General features: G+C 37.3%; 1 protein-coding gene across 2 annotated transcripts in view; it reads right to left on the bottom strand.

Moving 5' to 3' along the window:
* Nucleotides 1-14845, bottom strand: part of IGSF11 (immunoglobulin superfamily member 11) — a 210426-nt gene that overhangs the window by 11830 nt on the left and 183751 nt on the right. For both annotated transcript variants that reach the window (XM_051985329.1, XM_051985330.1), the window contains exons 5-6: nt 4673-4795; nt 2139-2289 (exon numbers count right to left, since the gene is read on the bottom strand). In XM_051985329.1, coding sequence (XP_051841289.1) covers nt 2139-2289; nt 4673-4795 — 274 coding nt within the window. The remainder of the gene's footprint in view (nt 1-2138; nt 2290-4672; nt 4796-14845) is intronic.

Below are 14845 nucleotides of genomic sequence, written 5' to 3' on the forward strand. Positions count from 1 at the left end.
AAATGTTCTCTCAAAGGAACATCACGTACTCATCAAACCAATTCTTTGTTTTTTGTTTTTTCTCTCTCACTCCCCAGGCTTTTTCTTCCCTGACTTCTCTGTAGCATTTCCCACTAAAAAACAAGTTCTTCTCTCAGATACTTTTGGTCTCCTGATTATAGGGGACTCTCTTCTGGTTTTCCAACTAGCTAAAAGCCCCTTTTATAACAAAGTTCCTTACTTCCTCCTCTTCTTGACCTCTTGACCCCATAAGGTGAATTATCCTTGAAGAATTATTTTTTGCTTTATTTTCTTCTATCTGTTCGTTTGGCAATCTCATTCATCTCCGAATTAGCCTATATTTAAGTATCATATCAACAAAGATAACTCCTGAATCTATCTTCCAGTCCTCATTTTTTCATGAGCCTTTATGTCTAATGATGAAAAAATATCCCCTCAACTTGTATATGCTTTAAGCACCAGAAATATATGTTCAAAACTAAGATTATCCTTACCCTATAATCATTTTTATTTATTTGACTCTTTGATGTTTCCGAGAAATACCTGTAGTATTTCTGACTATTTCCTCTCCTTTACTTTTCATAACCAACTTTATATCAAGGAGAAAAATATGACCCTAACAGAGTTGATAGTGAACAGGGAGAACCAAAAGTCATGATCAATCAACAAGCCAAGCAATGAGGACACAAACCCTACTCTTAAGCAGTTTATATTCTAATGATAAGCACAAAAAGTAGCGAGGTAATCCTTGACTAGGACTAAGCATAGGGCAGGGAAAGGGTACCCTCCCTGGGATATATGCATATTGCAAAAGAAACACTAAAACTAACTTCTAGATCTTCTGCTGGACTGATTATGCTTTTTGTTGGGCTGAGGAACAAAATCTGGAATTTGTCATTTGAAAGAGAATGATTATCTTATGTGATATACTCTTTCCATTGTCAGAACCTTGTGATCAAGAAGATAGCCAAAGCCCCAAGTAATCAGGGATAGAGGCAGCAAGACAAAAGGAAGCCATAGTGTTGCTTTTGCTAAGGGATTTTTATTTTTAAATAAATAAAAATATTCATTTTTAAAGTATAGGCCTGGTGGTCAACACAATGAAGAAATGAGAAGATGGATCTATTTTAACAGAAGAAGCAGGGATCATAGGAGTAGGATGTTACAAATGCCATCAGATAAAGTTGGAAGTTCTGGTTGGTTTTGTTGAATTAAAAAAAAAAAACCTATTTGAGAAAAGGGAAAACTCACTTATGGGACCAGTGGGGTAGCATATTGTAAAGGAATTTGACAGAAGAAGAAAAGGCAAATTAAGATAATGTAGCATGGTGAATAGTACACTGGCCTCAGATCCTAGAAGAAATAGTTTCTAGTATAACTCTGAACACATATTAGCTTTACCTTTAGACAAAGCACTTCACTTGTCAGTGTTCTACACAATTTTCTTAGATTTAATTTGCAAAGAAAGTGCCAGCCTCCAATGGTATGGAGGGAATTTTCTCCACTAGGAGCTAGTTATCACAGATCTTGTCCTTATCCCTATTTGTTTAAAAAAAAGTTTTTAAAACAGATGAATAGAGTAGTCTCAATATTGTATTGTCTGACTCATGCTTTACACCGGACTTATGTCCCATATCAGTGATAGATTCTAGGCATCAAAAATTGTCCCTTCTGATATTCTGATTTAGAAAGAGAAAGGACACCAGAAAAGTTCACTTAAGCAGGATTTGCAGCCATGTTGGATAATTAAGAAAAAAATACAAATTTGATGATGACATTATCATTTGAAAATCCAACCCCAAAGCTACAAAATAGTCAGCAACATAGGATGCAGTCACAGATTTAAAATAGCATTTTTTTTCATCATGTCATGAGGTATGTGGGTGGGATGGTATGGTCTATGCATAAGAATCTTGCAAGTTTGTCCTAAATAAATCATCCTAAGGATATTGACAGTGGTCACAAAATCTGTGCTAGGACCTGAAAAATTATACACGGGCATTAATCACTGTTATAATCTTAAAAACCATCCATGGCTGAAAAACCAGTAAGGAAATTTTCATTACCAAAGCAACAAAAATATAAAGAGACAACCAACCTGTAGCTAGCTATGTCACCAAGTCCAAACTTTGACAAACCTTATCTCATTAGGGATCTCTTCCTCCTCTTCCTCTTTATTTCTGTTTCTCCAGTAAAAGAACGCCACAAGCATCAAGATAAGACACAGGATAACGACAACCGCAGCACTACTCACGACTCCTGCAATGACACCAATACTCCTGGGCTGGGCTGTGACATGCATTGAAAAAAGAAAAACAGCATTGGCTCAATATTGTAAAAACACAAGAGATGCCACCAAGAAAGCACCTAACACTCAGGATGTACAGTCTGTTTCATTCACACACACCGGAATCTCCACTAATGAGCTGTCTAGGATTTTCATTCCATCTTTATGTTGGGTCCCAAGTCAGGAAAACTCATTTTCATGGATTCAACTCTGGCCTCCAACACTTCCCAGCAATCACTGAACCCTGTGTGTCTCAGTTTCGTTACCTATAAATGAGCAGCAGAAGGAAAAGGCAAACCACTCCAGTATCTTTGCCAAAAAAAATGTAGTTATGAAGAGATGGATACAACTGAAAATCACTGAACAATAATGTCAAGGATTCATTGTAAGGATGGCAAAAATTCAGCCCAATTTCCTACATTTTCTGTGGGACAGTAGTTGAATGAAAATTAATCATCATAATGTGACTTCTGCCAGGGTGACATGGAGGAGAGAGCTGGTTTCAGAGTCGAGAGGTCAAGTCCTACAAATGACATATCCTGTCTGTGTGACCTCGGGAAAATTTCCAGACCCTGAAGAGTCCACTGACTGAACCACAAGCTTTTCAGTCCAAATGACCCCATTTGGGGTTTTCTTGGCAGGGATACTGGAGTGGTTTGCCATTTCTTTCTCCAGCTCCTTTTACAGAGGAGGAAACTGAGACAAACCGGGTTAAGATTCTCTAGGACTACAGGTTGTAGAGAAGGTGCTGACCTACCATTCTCCTCCTACTCTATCTCTCCATTCACCCCTTCCCCTAGGTGCAGGGGTGATCACACAAGTTATGATGAGATAGGAGTTACCAATTCAGTACTTCCCAGTGAGACAGAGGACAACCACACCTTACCACCTGACCTGGGTCCCAGATCCCAAAACTGTCACCTGACTTGCTGATGTAAGGAGAGGACCTCTCCCCCCAAATTAAATGCATCTACTATGCAGTTGAATTTTCCTAATTATGAGTGCAAGTTCTTTGAGAGCATTAATGTGCTCTCTTTGTCCCTCCCTTCCCCTCTCCCTCTCCCTCCTTTCTTCCCTCCCTTATTTCTCCCTTTTGTTTCCCCTCCCTCCACCCCCAGTGCTTTGCATAAGATTTGGCCTATGCAGGGGCAGCTGGGTGGCACAGTGGATAGAGCACCAGTTCTGAAGTCAGGAAGACTTAAGTCCAAATCTGGCCTTAGACACTTAACATTTCCTAGCTGTGTGACCCTGGGCAAGTCACTTAACCCCAATTGCCTCAAAGGAAAAAAAGATTTGACACATACAAAGAATTTAATATTTTTGCATGCTGCTTCTCATTCAGAATAGGGAGTTTCCCAGCCCAGGACATCTTTCCCAGTGAAACCATAGGGCCCATCTAAAAGAAAATGGGATAGGGGATATCCTGTGTAACCTTGGATAAGTCACTTAATAGTCTTGGGCCCTGGTTTCCCAATTTTTAAAGGGAGGGAGTTGGATTAGATTATCTCTAAGGTCCCTTCTAGTTCAAAAATCTATGACCACTCTAAATTCAGTTTCTTCCTCTGCAAAATGAGGGAACTGAACTAAAACAGACTCTTGGGTCCTTTCCAATGCTAAATATATGAATCCACAATGCTATATCCATACCAATGAAATCATTTGTTGTCATTCAGTCATTTTCAGTCCTATCAGACTCTCCTTCACCCCGTTTGGAATTTTCTTGGCAAAGATATGGGATGATTTGCCATTTCTTTCTCCAGTTCATTTTACAGTTGAGGCAACTGAGGCAAATAGGGTTGGGTGACTTGCCCAGGTCACATAGCTAGTAAGTATCTGAGGCTAGATTTGAATTCAGGGAGATGATTTCCTGATCCCAGATCTGGCACTATATCCACAATTCCATGTAGATTCTGTGTGACCCATGGATCATCCTGTCTATGAGGTTTTTGGGGCAAAGATGCTGAAGTGGTTGGCTATTTCCTTCTCCAGTGTCTGAGGCAAAATAGCAAGTCAGAGGTTCCTCACTCCACATCCAGTGCTGTATCCTACTGAGCCACCTAGGTGCCTATTGAAATCCTGTCTCAGAAAAATTTTCAAGGACAATTGGCAGAAAGTATATTAACAAAGAGAAGAGTTTTCTCTCTAACTCTAACATAATCATTAATTAACTTATTGCATTATATTAGGAGCTTGAATCAGGAATTTTTTTTTACTTCTTTTTGTATCCCCCAGAGCTTAGCAGACTGTCTAGTATATAGTAGATAATTAATAAAGGTTTACTGACCAACTAATCAGACTACCCTATTCTTCAAAACATCTGACTGAATCCATGCTTTCTTGTTCCAGAATCAGGAAACACTAAACATTGGGCTTGGATTGACTCACGTGAAATGACCTGAAGATCCAAGAGACAAGTACTGGTCCCAATGGCATTAGAAGCCACACACTGGTACAAGCCAGAGGAGACAGAGCTGATATTACGAAGAGTGACTGTTCCCTGGATTTGGTCTGCATGGATAATGACAAAAAGAATATTTAGGAGTGGAAAAGAAAAGGAGAATTTAGAATAGAAAAAAAGCAGCTTTGATGAGAATTCTTAATAATCCTCCTTATAGATCCTCCATTATTTAGCCATACTGTCCTCCTTGGTATTTCTCAAGGCATCCAACCTCCCTGCATGTTTCTTTGCCTTTACAGAGGTTGTCCAGCCTCTAGCATGTTCTTCCTCCTCACTGCCATCTCTAGGAATCCTTGGTTTTCTTTTAAGATTCACCTGATACTTTCCATATCAAATTCTTCTCAGTTCTCTCCAGTTGCTAGTGCCTCCCCATTTAAGATTACCTCACATCTGCTTTAGGATAAAATATAAATTCTCTTCTCTATTTGGCTTTTCAAGCCCATCACAATTTGACTCCAACCTATCTTTCCTATCTATCTGAGCAGATATCACTCTTCTTGCAATCTATACTCATGCCAAACTCTTTTCTGTTCCTGACCCACAGAACTTCATGTGGTCTACATGACCTTTATCTCTATGCACTTGCACTGGTTGGGATGCACTCCCTCTTTCCTCTCTGTCACTTCTTTCAAAGCTCAACTCAAGATCATGTTCTTTATATCTTTGCTCATCTTCCAATTACTACTTATTTCATGTTTACTTATATAAGTACATGTTGTCTCTCCTCACTGCTCCTTAAGAGCAAAATTTGTTCATTTTGGTCTTCGTAACCCTCCAATGCCTAGCACAGGTTCTTAATAAATTCGTCCTGATAGATCTGACTGAAATGCTAGTTATATGAGAAATAATAAGAAAAAAGACCGGAAAGGTAGGCAAGCAACATTAAGAAGGGCTTTAAATGCCAGGTTGAGATAATGTTTTAAAGGAGAATATAAATTACACTTTCCTTTTTTTCCACTGAATTTTTTTTTAGAAAATAAAAATCAAAACCAAATATAAACACCACAAGGAAACACCCAAACTGAAATTCTTGAAAGGCATAAATAAATAAGTGCAAAAGCAAAAATATAATCTTAAGATGTGTACCTAATAAGGAATCTTTTCTAGAACATCTAGGACTTTCAGACCTCCTTGCTATCTTTTTTTAAGGAAGCTCATTCTACTCTTTAACTGCTCCAATTGTTAGGGAATTTCTTCCTTACATCAAGCCAAAATCTGCCTACAATTTCTATTCATCACTTCTAGTTTTGCCTTCTAAGGGCAAGCAAAATAAGTGGATCTCTGCTCTCTAAAGATTTTACATGTCTCAACCCACCATTGTGTATATCAACTTGGTCCCTTCATCTTCATTTCCATCCTACTCCTCCCCTTCCCCAATTTTTACAATGTTAATATAGGCACTTTTGTAATTGATTTTCTTAAGCTATAATGTAGAGCTTTACTTTCATTCCTATAAATTCTCCTATCATTAAATTTGAGCCATCATTACAGTTAATTTAAATCTTTTATAGTCTCTCTCTTTTGTCATCCAGCATATAAGGCATCCCTCCTGCTTCCTGTCATTCACAAATTTGGTAAGCAGATCACCTCTGCTTTCATCCAAGCCATAGATAAAAAGCGCTTAACTGGACTGGAGCAAGGACACCAATCTATGACATTTCCACTAGAACCCTCTCTCCAAAAGGTCTGTGAGTCTAGTCATTCATTCATATCTAAATCCACCAATATATACTAGAATCTAGCCCATATTTTTCTACCTTGTCTATAGGAATATTGTGAAATTCTCTGCCACATACAGACAGGTAGAAAGGTATAAGTGAAAAAGCAATCCGGAGTCAGAGGGATGAGTTCAAATACAACTTCTGGCATTTATCACCTGCATGAAGTTAAGTAAGTCACTTAAGCTAAATAGTCTCAGTTTCTTCATCTGTTAAAACAAATAAAAAGCTGGAACTGGACTACATGTTTTTACAGTCCCTTACAGTTGTTATATGACCTGTAGAAACCCAGAAATCCTCTGTCCATGATGTCTACATTATCAATCAATGTCATAACACCATAAGGAAGGGGGGGGAAAGGTAAGTTCAAAATTAAATTAAATAATGGAAGAAAACTGACATTTCATAAGATGCTGCAAGTCTCAGTCCAACAAAATTAAGGCAGTAATAACAAATTTCAGTTATTAACTAAGTTATATAGAGAATGAGTTGAATTAATTATAACAATTTTCACTTGAAACATCACTATGCAAACTGGTGTTCTAGAATTCAGGATGTTACTTTGTACCCCGATACTATTATGGTATTATTATTTTATCAGTTTCAATAATGTAACATTTCTGCAAAACATCACTATTTGCATAATTATTGTCTTCCCAGTGACTGTAATGAAAATAATTTCTTTTTAGTAATAATCACTAATTCACCGGTCATAGCTTTAGGTAATTCGATTGTCTGAAGTCACCACAACCTGGAAGTTAATTTTTAAAAACTTAAAAATGACCACTAATAAAAACAGAAGACACAAAGTCTAAGCATTTTATGCCTAAGAAAGAAGTGCAGTAATGTTCTTTTAGTTTGATAGTTCTGATATTTTATTCATGTTTCAATTCCATGTTTAGTTAAGTCAAGTGATCAAAAAGCATTTATTAAGTACCTAAGCCCCAGAGATACAAATATAAGCAAAAAGACAGTTCCTGACCTCAAGGAGGTTATATTCTAATGAGAGAAGCCAACATATAAAAGGGAGCTCAAAGTACACATACTGTGTCCAAGTCCAAAGAGTCACAAGCAAGGTCAGGAAAAGATGAAGGACAACTGGCTACTGATCTTCCACAGAGAGTCTATTTGCTGTGTTGGGGCCTTCCTTTAGCTGTCAATACCAACTTCTGGATAACAGTGATTGAAAACACAAGATATTGGTCAGTTTTCCCTCATTTTCATCACATAACCAGAGGATTTCCCTTTTCAGTCATAAAGCTTCTTGATAACATTCTTTATAATCATAATTTGTGGCTGGCAATGTCTTATAGACTATTCATGTTCCTCTCTACTGCTCTTTGAGTGACTCACAACTTTAATCCTTTGGAGATCATGGTATTCAATGACTTAAAACTATTCAGCATCAGTAGGAGAATGCTCTGACAGAGTTTACTGCTCATCCAGTTTCTATCCAACATATAGATATTCATGATTAATGAAAATACCTTCTCCCTACTCAAAGTAACTTTACATACAAAACTAAGGTTTGTTTATCTGACTTCCCTTGGCAACCTTCAGTTCTTTTGTTTACCTTTTTAAAAAATTATTTTAGGTTATGAAATAAAACAAGTATTTCTATTACATAATATAATAAAAAAGATAATTGTACATGAAACTGCAAATTTGTTATATATAGCTTGCTATTCGTTTTAAATATTATTGAAGTTATCATTTAAATTTCTTTTTTTCCTTTCCCACCCCATCTATCAGACACAAACATATATGTGTGTGTGTGTGTGTGAATATATATGTGTGTGTGTGTGTGTGTGTGTGTGTGTGTGATTATTCTATACATATTTCTATTCTTTCTCTGGATGAAGATAACATAGATTATAATAGTCAAAATGACTTATTTGCTCAAAGTTGCTCTTACTATAACATTGCTGTTTTTGCATATAATCTCTTCTGGTTCTGCCCCTTTCATTCTTCATTATTTCATTCAAGTCTATCCATGTATTTTCTAAGATCATCAAGTTCATTATTTCTTACAGCCCAGTAACATTCCATCACAACCATATGCAAAAAATTTGTTTAGGCATTCTCCAGTTAACAGGTATTCCCACAATTTCCAATTCTTTGCCACCATAAAGAGAGTTGTTATAAATATTTCAGAACATATAGGTGTTGTTTTTTTTTACCCCTAATCACCTTTGGATATTTGCTTTCCAAAATGGCTGGATCAGTTCACAATTCCAGCAACAATGAATTAGTGTCCCAATTTTTCTATATTCCCCTCCAACATTTATCACTTTTCCCTTTAATTGTTTTAGCCAATCTGATAGGTATAAAATGGTATTTCAAGACTGTTCAAGTTTCCATTTCTCTAATCAATAATGATACAGAGCATTTTTTCATATCTCCAATTTTCAGTTCTATCCTGATCTATAAATGGAAAGGGGAAACAAAATGCAGAGGTCATAGAAAGCATATTGAAAGGGAAGGGCTCAGTGAAAAGCAGATTCTTGAATCTAACAAACAAGATTTAGACACAGGGAAAGAACTGAATTAAATACTAAGTAGGGTAATAGAGCAGTGAGGGAATTCAAGGAAAGGGCAAAGTGAGTATGAAGTATTTCTAAACACCTTTGGGGATATCTATAATGATGACCCTGAATCATCAAGAAAAGGTTAAATTGTGTTTAATACACTTTATTTACAAAATAAAGAAAAGGAAAAGTTAAAGTAAAGTTTGGACACCTAAAAGGTTAGACTTTGATTAGATTATGAATTCATTTACTCAGAATACCCCATTGTCCCCAGAATGCCTGATAAATAAGGTTTGTTGTACAATGGAAATATTAGTTGAATAATGCGTTTTTTTGGTGAGTTTCTCTCTTTTGTTTGAACAATGTTTCTGCTTTTTTAAAGTAGCTTTTTTCTAGGTTTTAGTGTTAGGATCCAAGTGAGATATCCTTTTCCTAAGACTAAGGACCTCCCTCTCCCAAAAAAGAAATGTGTCTCTTTCTGACTATTACAATGACCTCCTAATTGGTCTCCCTGTATGAAGTCTCTCCCAACCTTAATCTATCCTACATAAAGATGACAAAGTGATTTTCATAAAGTACAGATCTGACTACCTTGATCCCTTATTCAATCAACTCTAGTGATTCCTTATTATTTCAAGGATAAATTACTGTATTTAGTTTTTCACAGTCAAGCATTAATCTACTTTTTTTAGCCTTTTTACTTTTTTTTTTCCCTTCACCTACACTACAGTTTAGTCAAACTGGCCTATTTTCTATTCCTGATACACAAACTTCAATTTCCCACCTCTGTGGACTCTCCAGTCCTACCCCCATCTTTATTCTCCCAGGCCTAAAATCCACACCTTCTTCCACAGCCATCCAGTTTAATACTCAGTTCAAGTGCCAACTTCTATTCAAAGCATTTCCTGATTCTCCCAACTACTGTGCTTATTTCCTGTCCTATTACTTTATACACACACACACACACACACACACACATACATATATATACATATATATGTGAAAAATATATATTGCCTCCCCAACTAGATTGTGAGCTCCTCACCAGCAGTATTTCTTTTTTTGTCTTTGTAATCCATGGATGAACTCCCAAAGATAACTCTTCTTCCTCCACACCTTCTGCTTTGCAGCAAGTATTTACCCTTTTCTCTCCCACAATTCTCTTTATTTGTCATCTTCTCTCATTAGAATGTATGTTCCTTGAGGGTAAAGGTTGTCTTGCCTCCTGATAGTCATATCTCCAGTGTTTAGGACAGTGACTGGCACATATCTCTTAATCTTGTTCTATTCCTCCCACTTCCACTTCCCCTATCTCTTTTCCCTTGAGCCCCACTTCCTACTTTCTTTCCCCTTCCCAATACCTAGCTCCACAGTATCTGGCACAGAAACAAATACTTATTGATCAAGTGAATAAGAACTTCCCTGGAGCTTTAGGTAGTCTTCTCAACTCCATTTCCCACAATTAATCATCTCCTGGAAAAGTGGAAGACTTGGGGAGTCTCCATCAGATGATATGCCATTGCCTTCCAAACCAGAAAAGATCCTTTTAAAGTGAATCCAGTAGAGCCATCTCAAACAACCTTTCAAAAACCTCAATTACCAACAAGGCACTTCTGGTAGACTTATCAACCCCTCTGTCATCAACCCACTATCACTATTTTGCTTTCCTCCTTCCTCCTTCTCTTCCCTCTCCCCTCTCTTTCTCTTCCTCTTCCTCCTCCTTCTCATTATCAACATGAATTCATTAAACACTCAGTAAGGATCAGGGGATAAAAATAAAAATAGGGCCCATTATCAAGGAGTTTGCATTCTCATGGAAGAGACAGCATGCAAACAACTATACATATAAAAGATATCCAATAGATAAATGAGAGGTGATATCAGAAAGAAGGCATTTTCACTGAGGACAAGAAAAGGACTCCTGGAGAAAGTAAAATTTAATCTAAGTCTTGAAGAAAGTCAGGGAGACCAGGAGATAGTAGCAAGGAGAGAGAACTGTACATGAAGTACAGCCAGTGAAAATGCCCTTTCAGGAAATAGTGTCAGGTTCAAGGAACAGTAAGAAGGCCAGTACTGCTGGATCTTAAGAGCGTTCAGGAGGCATAAAAGACTAAAGAGGTAAAAGAGAGCTGAGCAGTAAGTGCTTTAAAAGTTGAACAAGGGATTTTAGATTTAATCCTAGAAGTAATAGGGATTGAGTAGAGTTTACTAATGAAGTAAGGGAGGGAATTTGTATGACATGGTCAGTGCTCTGGTTTAGGAAGTGACAAACAGAATGAAGAGGCGAGAATCAAGAAGCAGGGAGCCCAATCAGGAGGCTATTATAATAGTCCAGGTGTAAGTTGGCAAGAGCCTTGTACCAGGGACGCATTTTATTGAGGAGCAAGAAGAGGATTATAAAAGGGATGTTATGAAAGTAGAGAAAATGAGACTCGGCTATAGAATGTATATCTCAAGTGAGTGGATGGAAGAAGCTGGGATGACAGCTACATTGTGCCTCCTCTGGCATCCAGAGCCTAGGGATGTAGGAATTCTAGGTAGGATTAGAAAAGTTCAAAAGAAAGTAGAATTTGGGAGTTAAGTTGATGAGTATGTTCAGTTTTGGACATCGTGAGTTTGAGATGTCTATGGAACATCCAAGAGTTTGTAAAATGGAACCAGAGGGCAGGAGATAGATTATGGCTAGAAAAACAGATCTGAGAATCTTCTACATAGAGATGATCTTTGCATGCACAGGATCTGATAAATACTTTAACTCACTCAGCTTCTTTTGCCCTCTGATTAGAAGGCCAGTACAGGGAGCACTAAACTCCTCCCAAAGACTTCCTTTATCACAACCTAGAATCTGAACTTTTCAGCTGTCTACTTTCTATCAGTAGCAATACTTGGTTTAAACTCCATGAAACAAGAAAATCTCCCTCATCTTTTCTTACCCCCGTTACTCTCCCCCTTTACCCCATCCCCCTGCTGTTCTCTAGCATCCTATATAATCTTTCCCCATTAAATTATAAACTCTCTAAAGGCAGGGACTGCCTTCATTTTTCTTAATTATATTCCCAATGCTTATCACAATGCCTGGCACATAACAAACTTTTAATAAATATTTATGGAATTTGATGAGATCACTAAGTTTGTAATATTGGTCCTCCCTCATTATCTAGGATATTCCCATTGTTAGAGTCTGTTAAGAATGAATAAATAAGAAATAACCTACTGAGTACTTATTATGTACCAGGAATTATAATAAGAACTGGTAATATATGTATAAGCAAGATTGGCCTGTTCTAGAGAGCTTACATTCTAATAGAAGAATTACAACCCATAAATTAGAAGAGGGGTCGGGGTGGATTGAGACAAATGGTATGGAAGTGATTAGGAAGTGATTGTGGAGGCCTAGGTACCAGGCAAGATAAGGTGAAAATTCTGTCTATAAAAGGCCAGCCTTCAAGGAACAGAATCTAAGGTTCTTGTGGAAGGGTAATGAGGATAGTCTGCTTTAAAATCTAAAATCTAACTGTGTTTCTAAATCTAACTTCCAATGGATAACTTCTGGTTCTAACAAAGATAAATAAAACTTCAAAATGTATGGAAATATCATTGCTGTAATTCTTATTAATACTATCACCATATAACTATACCTGTTATAATTCTAATTAATCCATCATTAAGGATTAAATACATACCTACTAATAATATGTGCCATGAGAGGTACTTAGAACATAAATAAAAGAAATGTAACAATTCTTTCTCTAAAGGAGCTTCTATTCCTACATTCTCTCCTTCCCTTCACCCCAAAGCTACCAGCTGCTTCAGTTCAATAGATCTACCCAAAGGACAAACTCAAACCAGCTTTATTATTTATACCTGACTGTTCCTAACCTGATAATTCCCCAATCATGCGAAACAGTGTAGCTCCATGTCATCTACCTTCTCAATTCTTTGTCCTGAGTATATATACCAGGGTTCACTATAAATTTGTGCTATTTTCTTCAATTTGGCCCTTAATGCTATTTAACAATCTTTTTGTTCATTTCCGACAGACTCATAGAACTTTAGTTTGGACCAGAAGGTGCTACCTTAGAGATTGCCTAGACCAAGATGTCCTAACCTGATGCCTATGAATTTATTTTTAATAATTTTTTTTGATTCCTGAATTTCAATCTAACTAGTTTCCTTTTTAAGCCTATGTATTTTATTTCATGCATTTAAAAACATTACTCTGAATAACCTACAAGTTTCACCAGACTGCCAAAAGAGTTCCAAAAAAAGAAAAAATTTTAAAACCTCTGGCCTAGTCCAACATACTCATGTTAGAGGGATAGAAACTAAAGTTCAGAAAAGTAAGATGGCTTCTCCTAAGTCATGTGGCTAGTTAGTGATGGTCAAGACATGAATTCAGGTATTCTAATTCCACTACAATATTTGCTCCCCATAGCAGCTGTTTCAAACTGTCTCTTGTCCTTACAGTCTCAAGCCTACCCACTCCTCCTTTTCTTTACAAATGAGTTCTTTACTTCTTCACTAAGAAAAGTAAGGCCATCCTTCTGATCCCTTCCTCGACAAGGTGAACCTTATCAATCAGTGATCTAGTGGGGTTAATACTACCACTGTCCTTCCTAGAACACCTATAAACTTGCTCTCACTTTAGATTTCTCCAAGGGCCTTCTCTTCTCTTTATATGCTCTCTCCTTTGGAGATCTGATCACCTCTCATGTCTTGACTTACTATCACTATTATTATTTCCCAAATGGGAATATCCAGGTGTTAGCACAATCATGGAGACAGAGTAGTGATCTTTGGAGACAGCAAGCAGCCGCTGCTGTCAGTGGTAGTCACTGGCCTTCCTCTCAGACGTTTCCTTTAGTCATCAGGCAAAGGACCAGACATAAGGATTGGTGTTTGGGACACTAATTGCAAACATTGTTATTAGAAGATGGGAAAGCTAGATGACACAGTGAATAAAGCACTGACTCAAATCTGTCCTCAGACACTTAACACTTACTAGATGTGACCCTGGGCAAAGAGGAGAAAGAAGAAGAGGAGAGGGAGGAGTACTGAAGCAACCTAAGACCAATTTCTTCCAAAGCAGCACACATCTGGATTTCCTGGATGGTTTTCCCTACCTGTGTCTATGCTCCAGATATCTCTAAGAAAATTTTGCACATCAGAATGTGCTGCAAGATGCCTAAAGTTTTATTTGTCTAGAACACAATTATCAAGCAATGTTGATTCTGTTACAAGCTACATGACAAATGCATCCTTGAGCATTTTAAGCCCTTTCACACTCTCTTGCTCCTTGCACTGACTTGAGAATAGGAAAGACTATACCTCCCATATCTGAATTTCTGAAATATCTATTTCTGGATTTCCCACTAACCCTTCAAATGTTACATATGCAAAATGAATTTGTCATCCTTCTGCAAACATACTGTTTCTCTTGTTTCCCCATCAGTCCTGGTAACATTACTATCCCATACCTCATTTGAGATGATTTCTGCAACATCTTTTAATATTCCTTCTCCCCTACCACTCATTTAACACCAATTATCAATTATTTCTTGACTCTCCAATCTCTGAGCAGCTTCTCACCTATGTACCCTTATCTCTGTGGTTTTCTTTTATTGGAAGATCATTCCACTTCTGCAGTTCTATCTTCTCATGAGGTCTTCCACTCCTTGACTCCTCTCATCAATCAATCAATAAATACTTAATAGGTACGGACTATGTGCCAAGCTTCTCTTACATGTCCCCACACAAGAGAAGCACTTCTTTGTGGGGGAATACTTTATTACCGTCTATTAATATTATTTGAACTTAGCTTTATGTGGTAAGATATTGTTTAAATCCAGAATGT

Source organism: Antechinus flavipes, chromosome 3 (assembly GCF_016432865.1).
Source record: "Antechinus flavipes isolate AdamAnt ecotype Samford, QLD, Australia chromosome 3, AdamAnt_v2, whole genome shotgun sequence".
Classification (NCBI taxonomy): Eukaryota; Metazoa; Chordata; class Mammalia; order Dasyuromorphia; family Dasyuridae; genus Antechinus; species Antechinus flavipes.